General features: G+C 43.6%; 1 protein-coding gene and 1 long non-coding RNA gene across 2 annotated transcripts; both read left to right on the plus strand.

The window, feature by feature from the left end:
• Nucleotides 1–5,160: 5,160 nt before the first annotated feature.
• LOC127315508 (uncharacterized) lies at nucleotides 5,161–7,214 on the plus strand. Its single transcript, XM_071824238.1, has 3 exons — nucleotides 5,161–5,345; nucleotides 6,337–6,401; nucleotides 6,445–7,214. The coding sequence occupies exons 1-3, from the start codon at nucleotides 5,161–5,163 to the stop codon at nucleotides 7,212–7,214; spliced, it is 1,020 nt and encodes a 339-aa protein (XP_071680339.1).
• Nucleotides 7,215–14,338: 7,124 nt separating this feature from the next.
• LOC127312141 (uncharacterized) lies at nucleotides 14,339–15,513 on the plus strand. Its single transcript, XR_007858170.1, has 2 exons — nucleotides 14,339–14,717; nucleotides 14,813–15,513. It is a non-coding gene; the product is annotated as an uncharacterized lncRNA (long non-coding RNA).
• The last annotated feature ends 8,914 nt before the right edge of the window (nucleotides 15,514–24,427 follow it).

Genomic DNA, 24,427 nt, shown 5'->3' on the forward strand with positions numbered 1-24,427 from the left:
TGTGGGAAGAATTCCCAATTAAATCTCTGGGATAACCAACAAAGACATCCATCCGATTTTGGTTTGTAAACTCTTTAGACCAAAATTTAAAGAAAGGACTATTAGGGTTTATACCCATGCCATAACTCGTATGGTGTCATTTCAACGGATCATGATGATGCTCTATTTAGTGTAAAAGCGGTAGTCACTAAAGCATAATCCACAAAAATATAATGGCGTCATAATATTTTATCTCATCATTAATCCAACAAGGTTTGGATACATATCTTGGATACTATATCATCATTATGATACTCCAAGAAATGTGAGTTGTAGAACAATTTCATAACTCTCTTAGATGTTCGCTAAAACACGTAATTCAAATATTTCCACCATGATCCAATCATAGATATTTGACTTTTCTATTACGATGATTTCCACTTCATGCTGAAATTTATTTGAATCCATTCAAATGTTTCAAACTTCTTCCTTATTGAATATATTCACATATATATACTCAATTCATTGTTGAAAGTTTTCATGAAGTAGAAGAATCTCCCGCACACAACTATGTCCAGTGAACCACATACATCATCATGTATGTTTTCACTAAGTTAGTTGCCCGTTCAACTCTTGGCCTATGAACGGTATTTTAGTCATTCTCTTTTAGAAAAGATTTGCAAGCGCCAAATGATTCAAAAATCAAATGACTCCAAAAATCCATTTACATGGAGTTCCTTCATGCGTTTATTTCTAACATGACCTAAATGGCGGTTCCACAAATAAGTGGAATTCAAATCATTTGCCTTATGGCATTTTAGCGTCAGTGTTATGTATGTGTGTTTCACCATTAAGATTTATAATAACTTATCCATCGTACATGGAGTAATGTCATAATTTGAACAACTCATTGTTTTCATTTGACCAGAGCAAAATAACAATTATTAAGTTCTTTATTATAAATCCTAAGGGCTAGATAGAATGCCAACGACGAACATAATAACACTTTATTTTGTTCCAGACGTGCATTCTTATCATATTCCTTGTCAGTCACTTAGGCCATTGTATTCTTGTATTGCGTTGTTTTGTATGACACTTCATACCAACCAATATAGTACTAATACCCAAGAATTTCATAGTGTGACTTAACTAAGAATACAACCATAATATGTATATCATTTATATACACCTGAGCTAGACTTTCTAGTCTTTTCTTTTCTTTTTGCCAAAATATCTTTTGCGGTTTCTCTTTTAGCTTTCCTCATTATTCAGAAAAACACTTCAACATCATTAACTTCTAGGTTTGTTGGTCAAATACCAATAACCTTGAGGTTCTTACTTTGAAGTTGATCATCATATGACAAGTGTTCCAGATTTCACTATTAGTAACTTTGTAATATGATGAACAATTTCACTCATAATTTTATCCATCATATCATGACGACTTTCCGAGACCATGTCTGTACATGCTAGGCTCGTAAAGTTTTAACCTTGGTGTTTGCATGTGCAAATCTAGCTTGCACCCGTTTTATGCACACGTAGAATCTATCACACCCGATCATCACGTGATGCTTCGAAACGACGAGTCTTAGTAACGGTGCATATATAAGGATGGTCACTTCATGGATATGCGAATATCGTTAGTGCCCCAATAGTTGGAGGATTGTGACGCCTTGCGTCTTCAACCTTCGTACATTCCCATAAAACTTATGAGTTTATGTAGTCTCACCAAACTTTATTCTATCATCTTGCAATAAGGTCTTAGATATCACATATATCTCATACCTTGATTATTTCTGAAAACTAAATTTTCAGCTCCTTACTTTTCAAACAGATTTGAACTTCAAGTTTCACGGAGACAAGATAACTTTAGGTACTAATTGAAATCATAGCTCTTTGAATCAACAATGTGAGGTTTACTAAAAGTTTGCAATAGGACTTAATCAATTCTTGATTCTTTAACAATACGGTACCAATCCGTAAAGTTTCTTGTCAGATTTTAACAGTATTTCTATCTCAATAACAAGACTAGCGCATAGTAGAAAACGGATGCCAATTCTACAAATCAATTCAAAATACTACTCAGACTATGTTTATGATAATTAGTTCATGTTTTAATCTAATTACTAATGAACTTCCACTTAATACAACATCCCTCATAGTTGTTAAGTGGTACACGATCCAAATCCACTACACCAAAACCGATCATCACGTGAGATGATGTAGCTTCAATGGTGAACATCAACATGTTGATCATATCATCCATATGACTCGTGTTCAACCTTTCGGTTTCCGTTGTCCCGAGGCCATGTCTGTACATGCTAGGCTCGTCAAGCAAACCCAAGTATTCCGCGTGTGCAACATGGCTTACACCCGTTGTATGTGAATCGTTGAATCTATTACATCCGATCATCACGAGATGCTTCGAAACGACGAACTGTTACAACGATGCATACGAGGGGAGAACACTTTATTATCTTGATATTAATGTGAGGGATCATCTTATAATGCTACCGTCACGTTCTAAGCAAAATAAGATGCATAAAAGGATTAACATCACATGCAGTTCATATGTGATATGATATGGCCCTTTTGTCTTTGCGCCTTCGATCTTCATCTCTAAAGCACGGACATGATCTCCATCATCAACGGGCATGATCTCCATCATCGTCGGCGTAGCGTCAAGGTTCATGGCGCCGGCTTCATGGTTGTTCACCTCATGTAGCAACTATTACAACTACTTTGAAATACTACTCAACATGAAAATTAAAGACAACCATAAGGCTCCTGCCGGTTGCCACAATACAATAATGATCATCTCATACATATTCATCATCACATTATGGCCATATCACATCACCAAACCCTGCAAAAACAAGTTAGACGTCTCTAATTTGGTTTGCATATTTTACGTGGTTTAGGGTTTTCGAGAGAGATCTAATCTACCTACGAACATGAACCACAACGGTGATACTAGTGTTGTCAATAGAAGAGTAAATTGAATCTTCACTATAGTAGGAGAGACAGACACCCGCAAAGCCTCTTATGCAATACAAGTTGCATGTCGAACGAGGAACAAGTCTCATGAACGCGGTCATGTAAAGTTAGTCCGAGCCGCTTCATCCCACTATGCCACAAAGATGCAAAGTACTCAAACTAAAGATAACAAGAGCATCAACGCCCACAAAAACATTGTGTTCTACTCGTGCAACCATCTATGCATAGACACGGCTCTGATACCACTGTAGGATAACGTTGCATAGAAAACAAAAATTTTCCTACCGCGAACATGCAATCCAAGCCAAGATGCAATCTAGAAGACGGTAGCAACGAGGGGGTATCGAGTCTCACCCTTGAAGAGATTCCAAAGCCTACAAGAGGAGGCTCTTGTTGCTGCGGTAGACGATCACTTGCCGCTTGCAAAAGCGCGTAGAAGATCTTGATCACGATCGGTTCCGGCGCCACGAACGGGCAGCACCTCCGTACTCGGTCACACGTTCGGTTGTTGATGAAGACGACGTCCACCTCCCCGTTCCAGCGGGCAGCGGAAGTAGTAGCTCCTCTTGAATCCGACAGCACGACGGCGTGGTGTCGGTGGTGGTGGAGAAGTCCGGCGGAGCTTCGCTAAAGCTACGCGGGAGTTATGGAGGAGAGGGGGGCGGCTAGGGTTTGGGAGGGGGTGGCCGGCCACTCAAGGGGGGCGGCCAGCTTGTGGTCTTGGGGTGGCCGGCCCCCTCCCTTGGCCCCTCATTATATAGGTGGATCCCCAAGTGTTGGTGTCCAAGTCTTCGAATAAGACCCGAACCAAAAACCTTCCATAAGAGGGGAAAACCTAGCCCAACTAGGACTCCCACCAAAGGTGGGGTTTCCACCTCCCATATGGGGGGGTGGCCGGCCCCCTAAGGGGGAGTCCACTTGGGACTCCTCCCCCACTAGGGTTGGCCGGCCATGGAGGTGGAGTCCCATGTGGACTCCACCTTCCTTGGTGGTTTCTTCCGGACTTTTCTAGAACCTTCTAGAACCTTTCATAGAACCTTCCGCGACATTTTATTTCACATAAAATGACATCCTATATATGAATCTTATTCTCCGGACCATTCCGGAACTCCTCGTGATGTCCGGGATCTCATCCGGGACTCCGAACAAATATTCGAACTCCATTCCATATTCAAGTACTACCATTTCAACATCCAACTTTAAGTGTGTCACCCTACGGTTCGTGAACTATGCGGACATGGTTGAGTACTTACTCCGACCAATAACCAATAGCGGGATCTGGAGATCCATAATGGTTCCCACATATTCAACGATGACTTTAGTGATCGAATGAACCATTTACATACATTACCAATTCTCTTTGTCTCGCGATATTTTACTTGTCCGAGGTTTGATCTTCGGTATCACTCTATACCTTGTTCAACCTCGTATCCTGACAAGTACTCTTTACTCGTACCGTGGTATGTGGTCTCTTATGAACTCATTCATATGCTTGCAAGACATTAGACGACATTCCACCGAGAGGGCCCAGAGTATATCTATCCGTCATCGGGATGGACAAATCCCACTGTTGATCCATATGCCTCAACTCATACTTTCCGGATACTTAATCCCACCTTTATAGCCACCCATTTACGCAGTGGTGTTTGGTGTAATCAAAGTACCTTTCCGGTATAAGTGATTTACATGATCTCATGGTCATAAGGACTAGGTAACTATGTATCGAAAGCTTATAGCAAATAACTTAATGACGAGATCTTATGCTACGCTTAATTGGGTGTGTCCATTACATCATTCATATAATGATATAACCTTGTTATTAATAACATCCAATGTTCATGATTATGAAACTAATCATCCATTAATCAACAAGCTAGTTTAAGAGGCATACTAGGGACTTCTTGTTTGTCTACATATCACACATGTACTAATGTTTCGGTTAATACAATTATAGCATGATATATAAACATTTATCATAAACATAAAGATATAAATAATAACTACTTTATTATTGCCTCTAGGGCATATCTCCTTCACATCGGCGCCGTACGCCACGTCCGCTGGAAGTTCTTGGGATGGTGGTTGGGCCAGGTGCGGCCAGCAAGGAAGAGCCAGGGACGGGGCGGCGCCGATGCCGGCTGGTGGCGGGCCGAACCACGGCGGCTGTCATGGAGGGATGTGGACATGCGGGAGACCGGCGGCACGCCGCAGACGGTGCCGGCGGCGCGTGGGGCAGGCGCCGGCTGCGCGCGGGAGAAAGAGCCGGCGGCGCGTGGGGAAGGCGCCGGCTGCGCGCGAGAGAAGGATCCGGTGGCGCGTGGGGATGGACCGGCGAATCGCGGGGAAGGGGCCGGCGGCGGGTCGTTCTCGTGCGGGAGATTGGGGAAAAAGTTGCCAGTGGTGCTTTTTTTCGGGGAGTTGTCTGGCTGCTTCATAATCGGGCCCTTATACAGACTATTCTGAGCACCGGTTGCAGAATAGTTCAACCCTATATATATGTATATATATATATGTATATATATATATATATATATATATATATATATATATATATATATATATAGGACATATTCATGATACACCCGGGTGTAGTTACTCCCACGTGTGTTTCACACAATCTAGGTAGTATCTATCATACCGAAGAGTATATACATGTAGTATGAAGTATATAAGAATATTTTGGTTGTATATATACTACTTTGTAGGTAGTATGTACACTTTTTTACGTACACTATTTATTTACGTATAAATATGCATGTATTTTGTATATATAGTGCAAACTATGGGTGTATTTTAATTTTTTTTCACCAAAGTTGGTATGGAGTATCTTAGATATAGTGTACGAACATACTCAAATCAATAAAGTATGTTATATACTTCCGTATGGTAGTATATGAGACGTGGGTGTAGTTACACCCAGGAGTAGGAAGTATTTATCCTATATATATATATATATATATATATATATATATATATATATATATATATATATATGTATATGTATATGCAAAATAGTGGGCTACCCCCATGGCTAGCTATGCATGCTCATACAGCCGTCCGATTCACTATAGAGTGCATGAAATCCTTTGCCGGGAGCACATAATTCCTAACGGAAGGTCCAACGCCGTTGTAGTCAGAGCAGCAGACACACCTGTCTAGTCCATGCAATTCCCAAAGCCAATCCGAGTGCATTTTGTAGTGCTATTTCACATGTTAAAAAGGATGCCAACTTATTTGGATGACGACTCCGACCAGCAAATTTACCAAACCATCGTTCCTAGCAAAATATTAGACATCACACATTTGTGTCTGGTGCGCGTGTTGCTCCTGCGTGTCATTTTATATCCTGCTTGATTGAAGCAATTATCCCAGCGGAGGAAATTCATGGATTATAATTGATCACGCAGAGCTCATCGACGAGCAAGGTTAGTTGTTAACGTCCGGTTTTCCAATGATTTTCCAATGCAGCAGACTACATTCCTCCCCGCTATGTTCTGGGATTCAAGAAAGTAAACGAGTTTTTTTTGCTGCAGGGGGTGAGGCCGTTCGTGGAGCTTGCGCCGGCGACGGCGGTGGTGTGCTCTCTGGACTTCAATGACTCGCTAGAGGATACGTCCTTCACCGCTTACCCATGGACGACGTTGATGCTGTTCGAGCCATTGGGGGTGGCCATGCTGATGACCATGGGGAAGGCGGGCGGCGGTGGTGTCGTGGGATCGGCCTGGTCGCGCTTCGTCTTCAGCATGTCCGACAACGCGCTCAAGCCGTGGTATCTGTCCACCACGCCGGCGGCGCCCGTGGCGGGACCGTGCTCCATGGTGGCCTCTTCAAGTCCTTCCTTCGTCGGCGTGTCCCCGCTCACTGCACACTCCTTCTCATTCGCCTCACCAGCCGCGCGCTCCATTCCGCAGCCCGTCCAGCAGCACCGAGGTAGACCCATGGGGCCGACACCGTCCGTAGCCAAGGGACACAAGGCTCCTTCTCCTGCTCCTATATTGACGCTGCCACCACTGCCGCAACAATTCCTGAGGACGCCATGGTCGTCGTTCCTGCAGTCCCCGTTCATGTTCCGGAAGGACGGGCAGTCTAGCCATGGGGAGCGGGAGCGCGAGTCCTTCATGTTGTTCCTAGGCTTCTGCCGCCGGCCCTACGCACCCATCGTCGACGAAAAGTTCTTGCTCCCTACGCAACCATTGTCGATGAAAAGCTCTGTGAATTTTGACCGACTCCCGTGGTAGCAAACTAGTAGCAGCAACAATTTGCCTATAAGTAGCTTACGTGAATAAATATGTATATGAACCACGGAACAGACCCATGGTTTTACCTCCATTTTCAGACCACGCAACCCAACCTCTGGTTTTGCAGTTCCGCTAGACAATGAAAATGTCCAGCTAAATGGTCGGTTCAGCTGTAGGTTCAATGGTTCCTACACATGGTCATTATTTTGTTCATTTCATTGGTCAAACTAGTTGGCGAGCAACTTGCCATTTTTGTGCAGCCAAAATGATGATACAGTTATAATATTGATATATGCTCCTGCTTTCGTAACAAACGGATCAACGCTTGCCATCGATAAAACAAGATGGATTATTACTCACGCTGCTCAAAGACACTGCCTATGTGTGGCCGTTTTAATTAAGACGGAAGATAAATAGGGAGCTTTTCAGCTGTAATTTGCACGGTACAAGGCAGGGGAGCAAGCAGATGCAGCATGTCAAAACGAATGCCAGTGAGAACTGCAGTTTCAAACACAGTTTCGACAGCAAATACCATGCTCGTTGCTATGTCAGTTTGGTTGTTATAGCTAGCAAGACATCAGCTGTACGTTTAATGCCTCAAAACAGCACCATAGTTAGACACAAACCTAGCCGGTGGATCATCTCCTTCCATTCACAACTTTCCAAAACCAACGCATGCATGTATTTAATATTGAAGGAAGTTTCGACTGTATTACCATTCATGTTGCAATTACATGTGTACTAAAAAGTGTAGCACAATGTTTTTGCCTTTGAATGACTGTCATTTTTATGAACTCCCGTATGTATTACCATCCATATTGCAATTACAGCTAGTACCACCTGAGCAGCCCAACGTCTCCAAACGGAGAAGTACCAGCCGTTAAGTTCATTCCTTTGCCAGCCATGGGAATCTTGATCCCTTCATTTTTCTGCTCACTATATCGTATGGCCATGAGGGGGTGCATAGCTAGCCATGCGGGTAGCAAATCCGCGTGATATATATATATATATATATATATATATATATATATATATATATATATATATATATATATCCCCCCCCCCCGAACCAACTGGGCAAGCGAACCTCCCACCCCGAGCGCAACCCACCTCCCGCCCCGCGCGCCTCCCACCACCCGCGCGCGCGTCGCCTCCCACCACCAGCCGCGCGCCCCCGCTGCCCCCTGCCGCGCGCCCCGGCGACCGCCGCCACACCACTGTCGCGCCCCCGGCGACCGCCGCCCCACCACCTGCTGCGGCCCCCGGCGACCGCCGCCCCACCACCTGCTGCGCCCCCGGCGACCGCCGCCCCACCACTGCTGTGGCCCCCGGCGACCGTCGCCCCCACCACTGCCGCCCGCCCGGTGACCGCCGCCCCCACCACCTGCAGCGCGCAGGCTTCCGCCGCCCCGTCACCTGCAGCGCGCACGACCTCCACCGCCCCACCACCTGCCACGCGCACAACCCCCATCGTCCCCACCAACTGTCGGAGGCGCCACTGTCGCCCCAGGGAGTCTACCTCCCGCCCCCTGCGCCCAGCTCCTCCGGCGGCGCCCCAATCAGAACGAGAGTACAAAGAATCTCTAGAGTACAAAAAATCAGGAAGTTCACATCTACAAGACTCGGTAGTTCACATCTGCAGAACTTGGATGTTTCACATACACGAAATTTTTAAAATTATAAAATTCTCCAGATTTCAAAAAATCAGGAAGTTCACATCTGCAAAGACTTGGAAGTTCACACTCGCAAAATTTAGAAGTTTAGAAATTTTTTCTAGAGTTCAAAAAATGGGAAGTTCACATCCGCCTAAATTTAGATGTTCACTTTCGCAGATTGATGAAGTTCACTTTCGCCGAATTCAGAAGTTCAGAAGGCTGCTGCATAACTAAACATGAAAATCGAAAAGTTCACTTCGAACACAAAAATATAGAAGTTCACATTATTTTGGGAAGTTCACTTCGAACAAAAGACAAAACAACTCGGAAGTTCAATTCAAACATGTGGAAGTTCGCAATATTTTCAGAAGTTCACTTGCCACCACCGGGAAGTTCATTTACCTCCATACGGAAATTCACTCCCCGTATAGAAGTTCATATTTGAAATGAAAGTTCATTCTTACAATGTTGAGGTCCGTCTGGAAGTTCAGATGCAGAGAAGGGGAAGTTCAGATAGTGCAGATGCGACGGTAGTTCGCTATATTTTCTGAAGTTCACTTCAAACTAGACCAAAGTTTTGGAAGTTCGCCCTGTACAATATTGAAGTCCGTCGGGAAGTTCAGATTCAGGGGAGAAGAAGTTCACATCCACAGAAGTTCGCTATAATTTTATTACATGCCAGAAACTTTTATACCACGATCGGAAGTTCACTAACAGATATGAAGGAAGTTCACTTCTATATTCGAGCACCTCATACACTCTGTTTTTCTGGACGGAAATCATACGCATAGAAATCGTCCGTACAACCACCGATTGCGCAAATCGACCAACTCAACTTACAATTAGCACTAATATAACTCTACTAATACTCCAACATATCGCAATGCCACAACTAATCAATCTAGATGAGCCAATTTCGAAATGTTCTTGTGTCGGCGTTATCTTCACTTTTATGTATTTCTGAAATTAAACTAAAACCATTTAGAATTTGGAAAAACATTCAACATGAAAAAGATTCGCCTAATCAATATCTTTTCAACGCAATATCATTTGGAAAATTCCGATAAGTGGTTCGGAAATTAGCCCCAAAAAACAGTTCGAAAAACCGAGAAGTTCGAAAAACGTAATCACGTATTTTCAAATCTGCTCTTAAACTGTAAAGAATTTAGAAAAGTGTTCTTCATGAAAAAGGTGCGCCTAGTCAGCACCTTTCCAACGGCATATCATACGCATCATTCCGATAAACGGTTTGAAAACTGGAACCCCAAAACTCTACAAAAATAGAGAAATCCGCAAAAACGTTGTTTTGTATATTTCAAATTAGTTTTAATCAATGTAGAATTTGGGAAAACAATGAACACGAAAAAGTTGCGAAATTTCCGTGCGAATCCAACGGTATATTATACGCATCAATCCGATAAGCGGTTTGAAAATCATCATGAAAATACTGTCCGCACGAATATGCAATTCTGGTATTCCGTCGAGAAGTTCACTAGGAAAACACCCGGAAGTTCAGAAAGGGTTCGAGAATAGTTATTCTCGAACCGGTTCGAGAATAGCAGACCTATATATATATATATATATATATATATATATATATATATATATATATATATATATATATATATATATATAATCGGGCCCTTATACACTCCAGGTATGTGTACTACAAAGCAAAAATATGCGTATCTACGTATGGTGCCCGGGCACCATGGAGCACCAGTTAATTTACCTATATATATATATATATATATATATATATATATATATATATATATATATATATCAATGCGGATTTTGCATATATATATATATGTGTGTGTGTGTGTGTGTGTCTACATCAACTTTGAAAATAATTTCTATTCAATATTGGATGGCGGGCACATAGTGTTCTCCGTCTGGAGCTATGACTTGCTCAAGTAAGAACCCCGCCAGTTCTTCTTCAATTGCTCGTACACGCTCGGTTGCTAGAAGACCGTCCTGCAACCGTTGGATCTAATAATTTCAAAAAGGTACGATGGTCAGTATATATATGTGTGTGTATGTGAATGAAACACAAGGTGATAAAATAAAGTCATGAATGTTGTTTACGTACATCAAGTTGTTCCAAAATTTTGGTCACATCGTGGGTATTCTGGATGAACTCGCAAACGTAGAACCCGCATAAATTATTCCCGTCCTCTTGCCTCAAGCACTTTACGAGAACAAAGTTCAATCAAAATAATATATAATCAAGAATGATAATAATGGTATTGAAACTAGAATCAAAGAGATGCGCGGCCTAGCCACAGTAGTACTTACCGGTACATGTTTTATTCGAATCTCTTTATTCTGTAAACCCGGAGACTTGTTGGCGAACCGTTTCCAAGCCTTGTGGAGGATATCAGCCATGTCCCCCCACGCCTCAAGTGGTTTACTCTTCGAGTCCTTGACTTCTACTACCCGGTGTCGGGTTCAATGACTAGCAGGATATAGTGAAACCTGCGGACACACACACACACACACACACACACACACACACACACACACACACACACACACACACACACACATATATATATATATATATATATATATATATATATATATATATATATATATATATATATATATATATATATATATATATATATATATATATATATATACATGCGTAACTCATCAATTAAACTTAACACATGGATTAAGTGAAAAAGATTTAATGCGTGAAGACAGTAACACTCACGCGAAGTTGTAAGGAAATAGTATTGCTCTTTTGTATGAGTTTTTCCTTAAGGAATATACCAAGTTATTCTCCGTGTCCTTGGGATCCCCTTTCTCCCTTTTTAATTAGGTCGTTCTCCCATTTCTTCCACTGAGGCCTGCTAGCCTTGTAGCTTCCTCGCCCCATGGTATGGAAGTACATCTTATTAGCAGCATTTATCGTATTGGTGCCTGTCCTTCTCTTTGCCCTCTCCGATGTCTTGTACTTCACAAATTCCTCCTAGTGGTCTTTTATCTTCTCATAGGGGCCCTTGAAATCCCGAGTCTTCTCTTGCTTGACAAAGAAGTTGTCCAATTTCTTCTTGTAGTCGTTGAACTGTAGTGCCATCTTCTTAAGAGCCCACTTCTTGACTCTTTGTTGTACGCTATTCATCTCGGGATCCTCATGGTCTGGCCTGTCATTCTCACTATCAGAGTTAGTTGGCTCCGGTAAGATGAAATTTACCAGGAGCTTCCTAAACATAAGATTTTTTGATCTCGTGTCGACATAACTAACTCCTTCGCCCCCCTTTGCAGGTTTCTTCCATTCTTGAGTGGTGATTGGGATGGTGTCCCTTACAATAACTCCGCATTGACTTACAAACTTTTTTGTGTGATCCTTGGGAGAAATCGGTTCGCCATCTAGAGCGATTTCCATGATGGTGCACCTTTCATGGTCTTCCATCTTTCTGGCCGCGCCTCGTTTAGTTTTGCCAGTAGAGTTTGTTGATCGGGGGTCTAAAAGAAGAAATAACGTTAATATATATATATGCACAAATCTGGAGGCTTGGTTAATTAGTATATATACACCTCGGCGACGTGAGCTTCTCCCTCGCAGTCGTCACCTTCTCCCTCACCGGAGCCGTCTCCACGGTGGTCTTGCTCATCTACCTCACCGGAGCCGTCTCCTCGGGTTCGCTCGTCTCCCTCGCCGGATTGGTTTAGGTAAATAGAGGTGATATCATCATCATCACGGATAATCTCCTCGACGAGGTATTATTTTTTTAGGTCTCGTTCCATAGTTTCTGCAAAGACTTACAAGTTATTCTAATGCTATAAACACAACGAAGCAGTAATTAAGAATAATGCTCAATACATGATCAAAATATTAGAGTTACACATATATATAGGTACTAATTAAGGATAATGCTTAATACATAATCAAAGATCTGAGTTACACATATAGCTCCATCGGTCCCTAATACATCACTAGAACCTCTCAACGGCGGCGACTGGGTCCTGAGCAGCGCCGGCTGAACCCCCAAAGCCACGGAACAACAACAGGATCATTGCTAATGTGAGATCCCTGCAAAACACACCATCCGCCCATATACCTGGTCTCTAACAAATACAGGTAACAGCGAACGTGCTCGTCCTCCTCTCTAATACGCTGAGCTACCACCTCCGGCGGCGCCGGCTCCCTCTGAAACGACCATGGCCCATGCGACCTCCACCAGAGAATATCCGGGTCGACGACGGGACCCGGATTCCGCACCAAGGTGCGCGCCCCGGAAGATAACACCTCCCAGTGCCACCCCGGCGGAGCCTAGTCCCGAACTTCCCCCATCTGCTGCATCTCCTCTAAAATTGTCCTAGCTCCAGGACGCGGAGGGCGCGGCATCGTATGCAAACTAACAAATATAATATTCAATTTGAATAAAGTACTTATGAATATATATGTTAGTAACAAATATTACTACTTTTGTCTAACACAAACATTTTTATCTAACAAATATTTCTAACATATGTAAAAAAAAATTATCTAACTAAAAACTTATCTAACTTAAATTTATCTAACTTAAATTTATCTAACTAAAATTTCTAACATAAATTTCTAACTTAAAATTTCTAAATAAAATTTATCTAACAAAAATTTGTAACTTAAATTTATCTAACAAAAAATTTATCTAACTAAAATTTCTAACTTAAATTTATCTAACTTAAATTTATCTAACTAAAACTTCTAACTTAAATTTATCTAACTAAAAATTTATCTAACTTAAATTTCTAAATTTAACAACTAAATTTTCTAACTAATTAAAACAAAAAAATGGAGAAGAGGGGCGGCCGGGGGCTCACCTAGGCGGCTGCCGGCCGGAGAAGAAGGGCGGCTGCGTGGGCGGGGGGCGGCGGCACGGGCGGTGGCGGTCGGCGCGTCGCGGTGGCGGCGGAGGAGGCCGGCGCACGCGGCCGGCGCGTGCGGGGCGCGGGCGGTGGCGGTGGAGCTGTGGCACGCGGCGGGGACAGGCGCGGAGGCGAGGCGGCGGCGCGGTCGGCGGCGTCGCAGGCGTTGCGAGCGGCGCGGTCGGTGTCGTTAGTTTATATACCCCTTTTATCCCGGTTCCTGGCTTGAACCGATGCTAAAGATGGTGGATAGTTTATATAGCCCTTTTATCCCGGTTCCTGGCTTGAACCGGTGCTAAAGATGGTGGATTAGTTTATATACCCCTTTTATCCCGGTTCCTGGCTTGAACCGGTGCTAAAGATGGTGGATTAGTTTATATACCCCTTTTATCCTGGTTCATGGCTGGAACCGGTGCTAAAGATGGTGCCCCTTTTATCCCGGTTCCTGGCTAGAACCGGTGCTAAAGATGGGGGGGCTAAATCTGGGGGAGTCTTATCTGGTGTTTGCCTTATTTGGGGTGGCCTCATCTGGGGGGATTATCTGGAGGCACATTGCTATATATAGCCCCTCCGGGGAGAGTAGAGAGAGCAGCCTGAGAGCAGAGAGAGAGGAGAGGCAACGACCAAGAAGGAAAGAGCCTCTCCGGGGAAGTTTCTCGAAGATGTCTTAGATGGCTGGCCGTCTTAGACATCATCGGAAGCTTCACCCGAGTAACTCTTCCCGCAAGCAAGCTAGGAGTCCCGCTCGGAAGCTGCTAGTATACACCCAACAACCAGTAGCTCAGGGTGAGGAGGACTTCCCGGGAGCTGGTATATATAACTCGACGACGGCGACCTCGAAGGAAAGAGCCTCTCCGGCAGAGCTTCTCGAAGATGTCTTATATGGCCGGCCGTCTTAGTCATCTTCGAAAGCTCCGCCCGAGAACTCTTCCCGCAAGCAGAGAGAGAGGAGAGGCAACGACCAGGAAGTTTTCAGCATAAGGTACATGATAATAATTAATACATTATGAGCTCAAGGTACAGGATAATAATTAATACATTATGATCGCTTCGACCGTAACCATGGAGCATCTTCAGCATTTAACGCAATGGTTGGATCAATTTTCACTGTGAAGGGCGGAATTTCAGCGAACTTATTATAATCTTCTGACATGTTTGTCTTGTCCTCGACTCCCACGATGGTTCTTTTCCCTGAAAGAACTATGTGACGCTTTGGGGATGAGCTTGTTTCCTTATGTTTTCTTTTCTTCGGTCTGGAGGACATGTCCTTCATATAGAAAACCTGAGCCACATCATTGGCTAGGACGAATGGTCCGTCTCTGTAACCCAGATTGTTGAGATCCACTGTTGTCATTCCGTACAGCTGGTCTACCTTTACCTCTTTTCCATCCAGCTTGAACCATTTGCACCGAAACAAAGGGATCTTAAAAGAAGGTCCATAGTCAAGTTCCCATATCTCCTCTATGTAACCATAATATGTGTCCTTTTCCCCACTGTTAGTGTTTGTTGCATCAATGCGGACACCACTGTTTTGGTTGGTGCTCTTTTTATCTTGGGCGAACATGTAAAAGGTATTTCCATTTATCTCGTACCCCTGGAAAGTCAGTACAGTCGAAGATGGTGACCCAGCCAACAAGTACAACTGATCTCCAATATCGTTGTTATTAATGAGATGTGCTTGAAGCCAACCGCCGAATGTCTGCATATGTTTATGTGTAATCCAGTCTTCAGACTGCCCCGGATGTTGGGAGCATACAATATTCTTGTGTTCAGTGATATACGGGGCCACCAAGGTGGAACTTTGTAGAACTGTGTAGTGTGCTTGAGTGAAAGAAATCCCGTCCCTACATATAATTGATTTCCTTCCTAGCATGCCTTTTCCACTTAGTCGACCCTCATGTCGCGATTCAGGAACACCAATCGACTTAAGGTCAGAATAAAGTCAACACAGAACTCAATGACCTCCTCTGTTCCATAGCCCTTGGAGATGCTTCCTTCTGGCCTAGCACGGTTATGAACATATTTCTTTAAGACCCCCATGAACCTCTCGAAAGGGAACATATTGTGTAGAAATACAGGACCGAGGATGGCAATCTCTTCGACAAGGTGAACCAGGAGATGCGTCATAATATTGAAGAAAGATGGTGGAAACACCAACTCAAAACTAACAAGACATTGCACCACATCCTTCTGTAACCTTGGAAGACTAGTTGGATCGATTACCTTCTGAGATATTGCATTAAGGGATGCACAGAGCTTCACAATGGGTATTCGAACATTTTTGGGCAGAAGCCCCCTCAGTGCAACCGGAAGCAACTGTGTCATAATAATGTGGCAGTCATGCGACTTTAGGTTTTGGAATTTTTTCTCCGCCATATTTATAATTCCCTTTATATTTGATGAGAATCCAGAAGGCACCTTGATACTGTAAAGGACTTCAAAAAAGATTTCCTTCTCTGCTTTGGTAAGAGCGTAGCTGGCAGGACTTAAGCGACTCCCTGTATCCGTCTTGTAATTCTATTCTTGCTTGTTTTTTTGGGACTTTCATACGATACTGGTCCTCCCGTGCTTCTGGTGTATCTTTTGTCTTTCCATACACGCCTAAGAAGCCTAGCAGGTTCACGCAAAGATTCTCCATCACGTGCATCACGTCGATTGAAGAGCGGACCTCTAGGACTTTCCAATAGGGTAGATCGCAAAATATAGATTTTTTCTTCCACATGGGTGCGTGTCCGATAACGACGTCATTCGGAACAGATTGACCGCCAGGACCCTTTTCAAAGATTACTTTTATGTCCTTCACCATATCAAGTAAAGCATCACCGGTACGGAGTTCAGGCTTCTCCCGGTGATCTGCCTCACCTCCGAAATGATTGCCTTTCTTTCTGATGGGGTGCCTCTTTGGAAGAAATCGACGATGCCCCAGGTACACAACCTTCTTAGATTTATTCAAATAGGAACCTTCGGTCTTATCTAAACAGTATGTGCATGCATTGTATCCCTTGTATGTCTGTCCTGAAAGGTTACTAAGAGCAGGCCAATCATTGATGGTCACGAAAATTAACGCTCGTAGGTTAAATGACTCCTGTTTGTACTCATCCCATGCATGTACACCTGGTTTGCTCCACAACTGTAAGAGTTCTTCAAATAATGGCCATAGGTACACATCAATGTCGTTGCCGGGTTGCTTTGGGCCTTGGATGAGCACTGGTATCATAATGAACTTCCGCTTCATGCACAACCAAGTCGGAAGGTTATAGATACATAGAGTTACAGGCCAGGTGCTATGACTGCAGCTCTGCTCCCCAAAAAGATTCATTCCATCTGTACTTAGACCAAACCTTAAGTTCCTCGCGTCATCTGCAAAATCCGGGATCTCTCTATCGATTGTCCTCCACTACGACCCATCGGCGGGGTGTCTCAGCATCTCGTCTTTCTTACGGTCTTCTTTGTGCCATCGCAACAACCTGGCATGCTCTTTATTTCTGAACAGACGTTTCAACCGTGGTATTATAGGAGCATACCACATAACCTTGGCAGGAACCCTCTTCCTAGGGGGCTCGCCCTCAACATCACCAGGGTCATCTCGCCTGATCTTATACCGCAGTGCAGTGCATACCGGGCATTTTTCCAAATTTTTGTACTCAGCGCGGTAGAGGATGCAGTCATTAATGCATGCATGTATCTTCAGCACCTCTAATCCTAGAGGGCAGAGAACCATCTTTGCTTCGTACGTACTTGATGACCCACAAGTATAGGGGATCGCAACAGTCTTCGCGGGAAGTAAAACCTAATTTATTGATTCGACACAAGGGGAGCCAAAGAATATTTGTAAGCCCTAACAGCGGAGTTGTCAATTCAGCTGCACATGGAAACAGACTTGCTCGCAAGAGTTTATCAGTAGCAACAGTTTATAGTACTAGCAGTAGTGAAATATCAGCAGTAGTGTAACAAATACAGCAGTAGCGATTATAGTAAACAGCAGGATTAAAATACTGTAGGCACAAGGATGGATGAACGGGCGCTACAAGGATGAGAGAAATCATGTAACAATCAAAGTAGGGCATTTGCAGATAGTAATAAAACAGTATCCAAGTACTAAACAATCCATAGGCATGTGTTCCATATTTAGTCGTACGTGCTCGCAATGAGAAACTTGCACAACATCTTTTGTCCTACCAGCCGGCGGCAGCCGGGCCTCTATGGAATCTACTGTAAATTAAGGTACTCCTTTTAATAGAGCACCAGAGCAAAGCATTAACACTCCGTGAACACATGTGATCCTCACATCACCTCCTTCCCCTCCGGTTGTCCCAATTTTTGTCACTTTGGGGCCTCGGGTTCCGGACAGCGACATGTGTATACAACTTGCAGGTAAGATCATAAAACAATGAATATCATCATGAAACAATAACATGTTCAGATCTGAGATCATGGCACTCGGGCCCTAGTGACAAGCATTAAGCATAACAAGTTGCAACAATATCATAAAAGTACCATCTACGGACACTAGCACTATGCCCTAACAATCTTATGCTATTACATGACCAATCTCATCCAATCCCTACCATCCCCTGCAGCCTACAGCGGGGGAATTACTCACACATGGATGGGGGAAACATGGCTGGTCGATGGAGAGGCGTCGGTGGTGATGATGGCGATGATCTCCTCCAATTCCCCGTCCCGGCGGAGTGCCAGAACGGAGTTTCTGGTCCCGAGACGGAGTTTCGCGATGGCGGCGGTGTTCTGGATGGCTTCTGTCGATTTCGTCTAACCCCCGTGCGTTTTTAGGTCGAAGACCTTAAGTAGTCCAGAGGGGGCACCTGGGGCTGCCCGAGGCGTCGCCACCATAGGGCGGCGCGGCCCAGGGGCCTGCCGCGCCGCCTGGTGGGGTGGCCGCCTCGTGGCCCCCCTCCTTCTGGTCTTCTGGCTCCGTCCCTCTTCTATAAAAATAGGCCCATTGGAATTAATTCCGGGGATTTTCCTGAAAGTTGAGTTTCTGCACAAAAACGCGACACCAGGGCAATTCTGCTGAAAACAACGTTAGTCCATGTTAGTTGTATCCAAAATACACAAATTAGAGGCAAAACAATAGCAAAAGTGTTAGGGAAAGTAGATACGTTATGGACGTATCAACTCCCCCCAAGTTTAGCTTATTGCTTGTCCTCAAGCAATTTAGTTAACAGCTGAGTGCGATAAAAGAACTTTCACGAACACATTTGTTCATATGATGTAAATATTCTCATGATATGGACAAGTACTTAAGCAATTCATAATAAGATACATGCAAATAAAATCATCTAATAGCTATGTCAATCATGGAAGAGGTACCAACGAATTAATAATAAGCATCATGAATCATGTCTATCAGCAGGATTGCAATGTTCATAAAAGGATATGATAAAGTGGTATCTCGCTTTCCCGTATTTGTACAGCAAAACATAAATGCCCGGGCCCCTTTGAAGTTCATGGAAAGACTGGAAGTAGAGATTATCAAAGATAAAAGCATCAAAGTTATACCACAGTTAATCACATTTTGGGACAAGCATATTATACTAAGAATGACAGTTGTGCTCTCAAGAAGGTGCTCAAAGAAAGGATGGTGACTCAACATAAAAGTAAAAGATTGACCCTTCGCAGAGGGAAGCAGGGATTAACATGCGCTAGAGCTTTTCATTTTTAAAACAGGAGTAAAATTATTTTGAGAGGTGTTTGTTGTTGTCAACGAATGGTAGTGGGCACTCCAACTACCTCGTCAACCAGACTTTCAAGAGCGGCTCCCATGAAGGAGTTATCTTTACCAGCAAGGTAAATCATCCCTCTTCTCTTTTATTTACACACGTATTTTAGTTTTATTATGGATGACACTCCCCCCAACCTTTGCTTACACAAGCCATGGCTAACCGAATCCTCAGGTGCCTTCAAACATTCACATACCATGGAGCAGTGTCTATTTGCAAAATTAAGTTGCTGACTGATGAATCAGGGCAAAACATGTGAAGAGAATTATTAATGAAAGTTAATTAATTGGGGCTGGGAACCCTGTTGCCAGCTCTTTTTGCAAAATTATTGGATAAGCGGATGTGCCACTAGTCCATTATGAAAGTCTGTCAGGAGTAAATAACAAGGTTGGAAGATAAACACCACTTACTTCCTCATGAGCTATAAAACATCAACACAATTTAAGAAGTATTTTGAAGGTTTAAAGGTAGTGCATGAGAATTTACTTGGAATGGTTTGAAATTCCATGCATAGGTATTCATGGTGGACACTATGGAATAACTTGGTTTTCAGGGGTTTGGAAGCACGAGCAGGGTTCCCGCTCAGTACAAGTGAAGGCTAGCAATAGACTGGGAAGCGACAATCAAGAGAGCAATAACTGTCATAATCATGCTTGCGGCAAAATAAATTAGCGGGGGCATAAAAGTGATACAAGAACTCTGAAGCAAAGTAAATCATCGAGGCTTAATTGACTTTTGTTCAGTCATATGCATGCGTGAGTATGTGCCAAGTCGATTCAAGTGAATTATTCAGAGGAGGATACCACAATGTCATACCTATTTATGAATAAAACAATGCAAGCAAATATCTATGACATGCTACTCATATTAATAAACTGGAGCTAATCATGAGAGATCATGAACTACTAGACTTTCTTAAATGACATATACCTCGCATGAACCAACTAAGCATGCTCCCATGGATGAGTATATGTACAAAAATGAAAACAAATAGAGTTCATACCAGCCTCTCACCACAGTCGAATTGTTGTAGATCGTCATTATTGCCTTTCACTTGTGTAGCTTGAGTAATATGGAATGAAAACCAAGCTCCAGCCACCGAAGACCATTGAACTCAATAATGAACTTTACAAAACCGAAGGAGAACAACAAATATTTTTGGTGTTTTCGAATTGGAAACAAGAACAAAAGGAAACAAGCAAACAAAGAAAATTCTTTTTGGATTTTCTTATAGCAAACCAACGATAGCAAATAAAGCAAAATAAAAGCAAGAAACCAAAATAAACAAATGGTAAAGAGAAACAACAGAAATATTTTTGGTCTTTTTGTGTTTTAGGAAAGAAACCAAGCAAAAATTAGAGAATGAAAACTAAAAGACTCACAGAAACACAAAGCAGCAGAAATTCGTCAAACTTGAAGTGCTCAACTAATGAAAGTTAGATAATAACCTGGGAACATGCACAAAAATTGGCTTCGCAAAATAACGTTCTGGCTGTTTTTGGGAATTTTTTTGGTATCAGTCCAGAATCTGTTTTCAATCAGCACTTCCCCAAATATCATCTCCCTCTTATTAGAAAACCACTTTAAGAAGCTAAACAAGTATGTACAAGTATCCAGCAACTATAATTTGCAATGAATGAGTGATGCCGGCATACCTCCCCCCAAGCTTAGGCTTTTGGCCTAAGTGGAGTTCAATCCCATGGTGCCCATGAAGTGGCACCTCCGTAGTACGACGAAGATGGATCATGTTCTGGGTATGTGCTGGAAGATGCACCAGGACAAGTGACGGTGTAACCGTAGGAGGGCTCGGCGTCCTCGGAGTCATGCTGCTGGTGGAAGCCATGTATCCTCAGCTGCTCATCCACCTCCTCCTTAGAGCGCGACCACGGTCTCCTGTAAATATCGAACAAAACTGTTTGCGGCAAAGGGATTTGCCTCTCATCCCCGTCAATAAACAACATTTTATAGACAATATTATCTAAACTAGAGTCAGTTGTAACAAATTGGTGACTCTTCATAGCAGCAATATCAAGCTTTATAGGAGTTAATTTTACATCAGTAGGGTCAAGAGGAAGATCTAGATATGTGATAATACGTAAAGCAACAATTCCTCCATAAATGGGTCCTTTGTTAGCTAAGCGACGGGCAATAAGAGCACCAAGATGATAAGGTGTCTTTCCAGTAAGTGCAGCAACTAAGAAAGCAAGATGATAACTAGAAATATTGCTAGTGTTCTCCCTACCAAGAATGCTAGTAGCAAGATAGTAAGTGAAATATATAATGGTAGGGAGTTGAATGTTTCTTATCTTGCCGCGCTGAATGGTGCGGCTATCTGTGGTGACCCTGCATACCACTGCATGTTGTAGTATGCCAGTCGTTGATATAACATTCACGAAGTACCATTCCGCAAATATTACATCCCTCAGAGTAGTACAACAGAACATAGCAGGTCCATGACTCATTCATTTATTATTACAAATATCATACACATATCGTCTTGGAGCTCCTCTTGGGTCCTAAGAGGGATACTCCTGAGTTCGAGGCGAACCCAACTTAACTTACAATATAGAAGTCTCATTAAGTTATACATTTATTTCAACGAGCAGCTAAGTACTAAGAGTTCGCACTGCTCGGCTACTACTACTATTTGGTGCTTCTAGGCTTGATCTCCTCCGAAAGCCTCCCCAGTTCCATAGACTATAAGGTAGTATACGCCTTCAACACCTCCTGAGAGGTCTGGTTCTTCATAGCCAATGATCTCGGATCCTTCAGGGTTGTCGCAGTCCTCCTCCAGACGGTTCAGACAATCTAAGCAAGGGATTTAAGAGTGGGATGAGTACGAGCGTACTCAACAAGTTCATTATAGATAAGAGGTGTTTAATGCACTAGCTACGATATTTGACCAGAAAATCTAATACCAATGCAGGTTTTGATAAACATTTCTTCAAGAGGTTACTTTTATTTCAAAGAGCTATGTCCGTCAGCCTTCACCGGTTTACTAGAACTTCATGGAGCTCCTTTCCGGCCGCGTTCGCAGTTCTATATCCCGGAACAGGGAGTGACAGGTCACGGTTCTTTACACTCTGCAGAGGTGTGTTGCTTTACCCATAAGAGATCTTAACCTTGGTGCCAACCGGGCAGCTTTCCCGTCCACACTTCCTTCGGTGTGAGGCCCGGTATAAGGTCTAGCCAATCATGTTCCTCCGCTACCTCGAACACCCACCCTTTGTTGCATGCCCCGACCCTGGGTCCTCGCCGGTCCCATTATTCCCATAGATTTCAGGGTGGACCCCGACCACGACGACAGTCTGGGATCGAACCAAACTCCTTCGCCGATAGCTGCAACCCATCATAGACCGCAATACCGTGGGGACTTAGGACTCCCCAGCCTCACCATCTTGCTCCTTCGGGCGACAAGTGTACTACAGACAATGCCGTGGGGACTTAGGACTCCCCAGCCTCACCAGCTTGCCCCCTTGGATTACAAGTGTACTACGGTAAAGCGCGTCCGTTGATGAACGAGAGGTGGAAACACTTTTGACTACTCCGTCCCACTCCAGATCTTATGGTTAACACGGGTATTACGGCACAAGAATCACTGGCGACATTTGTTGCTTAATCCTAGATGGATATAACCCTTGCAATGGAACCTCCACCATATCAACACAATCCATGGTTCCATTGCCAACCACATAGTCATATTCATAGTTATGAAAATAGTGGTTTTGATTTTTTATGCGATAGTGATAATCATAGTACTTTGCAAGTAATTTGATAGAAATACTCAAATGACATGAGCAAGTGATGAACTTGCCTGAACACTGCAAAGTTTTGCAGTTGGATGGTGTGGACTGACCCTTGTCCTCTGTTTCTGAAAATAGCATCATTGTCCGATAAGGGCAATGGTTAAAGAAGCAATTATGCATGATTCCAGTTTTAGGGTTTGTTCCCCCCTTCTGATGACATTATTATTTCATGTAAGAGGTTAATACTAAGATAGATTTGGAGATACTCTATTAAAAGTAAAATTACAACCTTGAAATGTTGTCAAGGTGTTTAAGTCCAATTGCATTAATGGACTTATTTTCTTTATTGAAAATAATATGTGTGATTTAAATCATTATTTAAATCATCAAATTAAGACTTATTCTTAATTGTCTTCAAAAATTCTCTTTGATATTTTATTTGGATAGAAAATTTTATGCTGATTGATTTTCATATTTTTAATTATTTTTTTTAGAGCTCTTATCAATTTTCTATTTAATTTCAAAGTTTCTGGTTTTAAATGAAATTGTGAAATGTCTATATTGCCCCTGGGCCCACCTGTCAGGGTGGCCCAGTGGGTTAACCCTAACCCGAGCCACTCAGGCTCGGTCGGTCGCACCGACCCCTTTCTTCCCCACACGCTCGCAAACCCTAACCTCCCTTTCTCTCTCATGACGCCGTGGTCGCCGCCGCCTTCGCCGAAATGTACCGGCCGCCACCGGCCATCCCCGCCGGCGAGATGGGTATCAATCGAACCGCCGTTCGACGGCGCTTCGATTGATCCGCGTCGATCTGCCTTTCCTCGCCGCTGCTGTTCTTCCCCAACCCCTCTGTAACCTAGTCGGTTGATCCACGGCGACCTCATCGCCGCCGTTGCTCCTGGTGATTTGGCGCGGCCGCGTGCCTCGCCGTGATGCTGCTGGGACCCGTGCGCCGGGCGACGAGCTGGCTTGGCGTGGCCATGGCCTGGCGCCGCCGTTCGACGGCGTGTGCCACCATGCCGCCGTGGCCGAGCTCCTCTCCACTTCACCAGTAAGTTCTCATCTCCTCCGCCCTTCTTCCTCTGTTACCTGTTCTACCTCTTCTCCTTCCTCCTCCTCTTCGTCTAGCTTGGCCACTGGCCTTCTTGTCCTCGTAGAGGTGCTGTCCGTGCCGATGTGCTGTAGTTGCTACGCCTTGCTAGCTG

The sequence above is a fragment of the Lolium perenne genome, chromosome 7 (genome assembly GCF_019359855.2).
Source record: "Lolium perenne isolate Kyuss_39 chromosome 7, Kyuss_2.0, whole genome shotgun sequence".
NCBI classification, from domain to species: Eukaryota; Viridiplantae; Streptophyta; class Magnoliopsida; order Poales; family Poaceae; genus Lolium; species Lolium perenne.